The sequence below is a fragment of the Alligator sinensis genome, unplaced genomic scaffold (genome assembly GCF_000455745.1).
Source record: "Alligator sinensis unplaced genomic scaffold, ASM45574v1 scaffold228_1, whole genome shotgun sequence".
NCBI classification, from domain to species: Eukaryota; Metazoa; Chordata; order Crocodylia; family Alligatoridae; genus Alligator; species Alligator sinensis.
In genome coordinates this window covers 16,706-22,604 of record NW_005842044.1, presented here as the reverse complement: position 1 = coordinate 22,604, position 5,899 = coordinate 16,706, and the positions used below count along the sequence as shown (strand labels likewise).

The window sequence follows — 5,899 nt, the reverse complement described above, 5'->3', positions numbered from 1 at the left end:
TCTTTCCTGGCTCCACCTTTGGCCTTCTTCCCCACAAACTCCCATCACGCACATTCCTGTAAGGACTACACGTGTTCTTCTATGTCCGATTTTTATTATATATTACAGGTTTGCATGGACTGAATTAAACCACTTCCATAGTAACCAGTACATCTGATAATATATATTGACACATAATAAGTAAAACCTGTGGTTCTTATAGTATATCATGTTCATAAAAAGGTACATATACTCTTATTTCACATAGGGTGGGTTCAATAGGGGGGAGGGGGGTGTTAAGGCAACTTTTGTGTGTCACCGCTGTACCCTCTCATACTTGCAGCTATGCATCTTCTTTGCACGGACCTGGAGGCTGGTAGATGGGCCAGCCACTGAATTACATGCATTTCCCCAGTACCGTGTGCTGTGGCCAGATCTCTGCTGTGCCCCTGCTGTTTCCAGTCCTGCACACACAGTCCCAGGACCGTTGGGACTTCTACGTGCTAACAGTGCAGCCATCCTCTACCATGCCAGCTCTGAGGCTTCAGGCTATTTAACTCTCTTAGGATCCGTAAAGGGAGTGGAGTGTCAGTCATAATTTCTCCATATTTCTTACCCGCAGCATAACAAGTAGTGTTTTTTGGGGGAAAAAAAGTGGAAGTTTGAAGTGGGTAGCTTAATTCCTTGAGAGGATTCATATATTCAGGAGCTCACCTGCGGATACTTAATCGCTCATGCTTGGTATACCTTTTTATTAACAAGCTAGTGTTTCCCTTCAGCACTGAATCCATTTTTTCCCCATATATGATAGCAAAATAGCGGCCAGGACGTATCGTGCTTCCTAGGACTTCAGCAACAAACCGAAGGGAGGCTCCATAAACCCTGGCAACCAGGAACTGACCCTTTCTTTGTCACCTAGAAGTAACTTTTTATGCTGAGTAAAGTATTAGGTGTAGAGTATTTGTAAGTGCTTAGCATCAGCCTAAATCGGTTCCTGTTTCAGCCTAGAATTGTACCCTAGACCAAAATGGAGTTAGGCTAACTCTCATACATTTTTTTTAAAGTCCTACCCAAGATGGTTTGCAGTTATCACATAGATTGCACTGATTTTTCAAAAGAGAAAAATCTGGTACAGGGCATGCTTAGTTGGATAAGAGGGATCTTGGTCAGGTAAACGAGGCAGTTTTAATGAGTCAGAGTCCAATCTGTCGTAATACCTTCGAGAGAAGTTAACTCTGCTGGGATCTTAGACCTTTCACTTCCAGATTACTGCCCAGCTTAAATCCACCTCATGTCTGTACTTACTGAAAACCAGTAGCATGACTGATAAGAGGTCAGACTAAATTTAAAAGCTATTACAGACCGGAAGAGGTCCATGGTTCCTGATACAAATGAGTACTTTGAGTAAGACCTGAGTCAAGGGCAAGATTTAGCTTGGGGCGATTAACTTCATACCTTACCTGTCTGCCCCTTCCCGTACAGCATCCTGCAGCAGTTTTCCTCCCCCAAAACAGACTTTGTTAGCATGGGAAATTGCCAGCTGCTAATTGCCGAACAAACAGAAACCAGTGGGCAGAACTGCCGGTGGGAGAGAAGTTGTTCTCAGTCCTGAAATGGGGTCAGTGCTTTTTCTCAGGCCACTCAGAACAGCGGGTCCCACTTACCAGAGACCTTTCTCCACTTCTTGGCTAATCTTTCCCACATAATTAACCACCACCTCAGCCCTTTTTCCTTGTAGGCAAGAGTGATGTCTGGGGCTTTCGGTGCTGGGGTTTGAGGAACGTGCTCTTGCTTCATTGTAAAACATGCAGCACAGAAATTGCCTGAATGCCACAAGGGAACTCACTGGTTCTTTCACATCAAGAAACTCTGCAAAGAATTATAATTTCATGGAGGGAAATTTGAAGTTACACATAGGTATTTGTTGGGGAGGGGTGTCTGAACTAACTTAGCCATGGGTCTTGAACAGCTTGGCAAGTTCAGGACCAGATGCCTAAGAAGGCAATGCAAGAAACCCTGAAGTAACCTATATACAGTCATAGGAAAGGTATTTTCCTTGCCCTTATTAGCAAAATGCTTGCTTATGCCTGGAGGGTTATAACTTTTTAAAATCCTTGTTTATTATTAAAACCTTGTTTATTAGATCGTTGCCACGGTTCTATGCATTACACTGGGGAAACCGGGATGTATCGTTATTGCCATTGCGCTCGGTAACGGGCATTTCGCCTACCTTGCACTACAGGAGATTCAGATCCGTTCGTGTTTTATCACTATATAGTGCAGGACCACTGGGACGTGTCATTCTCGGTGCTCTCTTGGCAAGAAGCATAAGCAGAATATGAAACACCCTCGAGGATGTCAATGCAAGGCTGAAATTGCCCGTGGTACTTAAGTTCTTTTCTTTTTCCCACTGTTTGCTGCTTCTGAACTTGGATGCTGGTCTAACCAAGAGCCCTAAAATAGCTCTGTTATTTCCTGATCACAAGATGGATGGAGGGTAGAGATGAATAAACAACATATATATCGCATCATGTATAAAAATACCAGTGTAACACAATCCTGTAAAAATGGATTCTCTGATTAAAATGCTTTTTCCATTAACTTCCCATATGAACTCAAGTATAGTGTTCCCCCAACTTCATTAAGGCCAGAATTTTACTGTTTGTTTCTAATGAATGCCTTGTATATATCTTTTGTCTTCTGTAAGTGTATTGTGTGGCGTGCAGGTCAATTTTTATACATTTTTGGTAGATGCACTCATTAAATTGGCTAAGTACCTAAAGAATAAGAGAGAACATCGGAAGGACAGTAACATAGCTTTAATTACAGGGACAGAGATTGTGATATTACTCTTTTTTTTCCCCTCAGCCAGAAAGGGCTGTAGATTAGAAAATACAGATGCTATTTTTGAAATGTTCATTGTAAGCACATTAGAAACAGATGGGAAATGTGCTGATAAGGTGTCAGTATTCCTGTATACGTATGTAATAGGAATAAAAAGCAGGGCGAGATTTTCTAGTCTATCTAAATATTGGGTTATTCTCTTTCAAAACAACATAATAGTGCATTTGGAAAGATGATCAGCTTGCAAAGAGAGGAAATAGTTCTTATTCAGGTTCTTCCTAGTGGGAAAAAAAGCGTAAATACACAACAAAAGGTGGAGGAAGGGGGAAAAAAAAAGGAGCAGTTCTGAAGGTATACCTGAAATTTTCAGATATCAATCATGAGGCAGCTTAGAGCATGCTGCTTTATGGCTAAAATTCCTGGCAAAAAGGTACTTTCCTTTTTCTGTAGTTTCCAAGTAGCAGGGAATCAAAAAAGCTGAAGGGTCTTACTGAAAAATACGGACTCTCGGAGTGATCAGACTGCTCGAAGATCTTACAGACTAACTGGTAACAGTCCCCATTTGGTACACAAATGTGCGAAGCTCAGTGAAGGAGCTGATGTACTAGTGATTCAGCCCAGTTAGCAAAATATTTAAATCATGCTTGAAAATAATGAATAATTCACATGACACATCACTGGAATGACCAGAGGCAGGCAGAGCAGAGGCTGCAATGAAAGAAAAAAACTACAGCTTGGAAAAACCAAATGCTACATAACACCATTGCTGACTCTGAGCAATTACACCCAGTCAAGTCAGCAAGTATCCAATATAACGCACTCCTTTGGGCAGTACTGTACGCATCTATGGGACAGACAGACATATTGAGGGGCATATCGAGTATACAAGGCCAGAGAGAAAAAGGAAAAGAAAAAAAAAAAAGAGGTACTTCGATTATTACACAGCTTAGTTTCAACTAGCTTTGACATAGCAAATTTTCTTTAAATTGCATAGACACTAACCCCAACCCTAACCCTGAAATCAAGAGAACTAGATCAGTTTGCACCAGCTGGAGATGTGATCTATTGTACCTGGACTCATTCATTTCTATTTTAAGGGGTCAAGTGGGACTTACGTGGCCCAGAGGCCTTGGGCTGGATGTCTGCACTGGGATGAATGTCATCCATGTAGGCTAAAATTAATAACAAAAGCTGAAATAAATTTGAATGAGTGGGGTTATACCAGTAACCCCACTCATTCAAATAGCATTCTCATGTCAATGAAAGAAATCTGTCAGGAGCCCTAGAATTAGCTGTTTGGTGGGGTCTGTTCTTTTCTGATACCAATACCCTCCAGGAGATGCACATTTCTGCTTCCTAATGTTTTCTGATGTCAACTCACAGCCTGTTCATTTTCTTTGACCTTCTCTTTGTTTTGTGCTAGGGCGAATGTTCTCAGAAGTGCTATTACATCTTTGTCATTGAGACCATCTGTGTGGCTTGGTTCTCGCTGGAGTTCTGCCTACGATTCATCCAGGCGAAGAGCAAGTGTCAGTTTTTCAAAGGGCCCCTAAATATCATTGACTTCTTGGCTATTTCACCTTATTATGTTTCTCTTATTGTGCTGGACGATGACCCGGGGGAGGAGACCGAGAGATCGAGCAGCAACTCCTATTTGGAAAAGGTCGGACTGGTGCTACGAGTCTTACGTGCCTTGAGGATCTTGTATGTGATGCGCCTTGCCAGGCACTCCTTGGGCCTACAGACTTTGGGGCTCACCGTTCGAAGATGCACCCGGGAATTTGGCCTGCTTTTGCTCTTCTTGTGCGTAGCAGTCACGCTGTTTTCCCCTCTGGTCTATCTCGCTGAGAACGAATCTGGCAAGGTCCTGGAATTCACAAGCATTCCAGCCTCATACTGGTGGGCCATCATCTCCATGACCACAGTGGGATACGGAGACATGATACCAAGAAGTGTCCCAGGTCAGATGGTGGCTCTCAGTAGCATCCTCAGTGGGATACTAATAATGTCTTTCCCAGCGACTTCCATATTCCACACGTTCTCCCATTCCTATTCAGAGCTGAGGAAAGAGCATGAAAGACTACAGTCTCAGCTCAACCGAATAAAAAACCCCAATCACTCTGCTGGAAGTGACACCTTCAACGAGACAGACAGCTTGATTTTGGAGGAGCCGGCCTCCCCAATCAAGTACAGTTACACAAGAAACTAAACCTGGCTGCAAAACCTCTGGGAGGGCAACAATAATTGATCGGTGTAATGTGCAAAGCCAAGCAGAGCAACAACATGGGTGACTTGCCATTTCTAACGCAATTTCTTTTCACCGACGTGGGCAGAACAGATTGATCAAGCCAACTGGAGTCTTGCAACGCACCACTGTGGAGATTGTGAGCCTTAAGGATGTTGAAGGTCGGGGGTTATTCAAACAACAAATATCTACTCTTCGCTACTGCTCACTTTTTATTGATAAAGCTAATAAGGAAGTCCAACTTTGCCTATACTAGTTATATAACCCGCTGAATTCCCAACACTGAATGAGTAACAAGCAGAACAGCTTTTGCTGACATAAATAACACCTGTTGTTTCACTTGCCTTTGAGTTTCCAATGTTCTTTGCAATTAACACCTAGAGCCAATTACCAGAATGGATTCTTTTAGGGCTACGCACCATTGCCATTTATAAAGTGCTTATGACCAGGCGTATAGAAGAATCCGTGATACCGATGCACATTCTATATCTAAAGCACTAACAAGCTTAAGTGAAGTACTGTATATGAAAGCTTTTACAGCTCGTTCTGCAGTCAGATGCTCAAATCTATAAATAAAGGATTGCACTGCTACTGTCAATGACTTATATAGTGCTTGTAAGAGAGTTTGCTTGAAATGCAATTTCAACCTGCCCTCTGTAAACATTTCAGATGAGATAGATGAAGTTATAAGTTTTCAGATTATTTTCTTTCATATACTTGAGCTAATGATGAGAGAATAAAAAAGGCATAGTGACTAAAAAAACAAAAAAGGAATCAGTGCTTCCCTGTGTATTGGATTGGGATGGTATCATGACACGTGAAAAAAGGTCA

At 42.2% G+C, this 5,899-nt stretch overlaps 1 protein-coding gene across 1 annotated transcript in view; it reads left to right on the top strand.

Moving 5' to 3' along the window:
- KCNG4 (potassium voltage-gated channel modifier subfamily G member 4) overlaps nucleotides 1–5,341 on the top strand; it is a 20,376-nt gene extending 15,035 nt beyond the window's left edge. Inside the window, exon 2 of the mRNA XM_006022773.3 lies at nucleotides 4,247–5,341. Within this exon, the coding sequence (XP_006022835.1) occupies nucleotides 4,247–5,032 (786 nt within the window). The 3' untranslated portion in view covers nucleotides 5,033–5,341. The remainder of the gene's footprint in view (nucleotides 1–4,246) is intronic.
- Nucleotides 5,342–5,899: the final 558 nt, after the last annotated feature.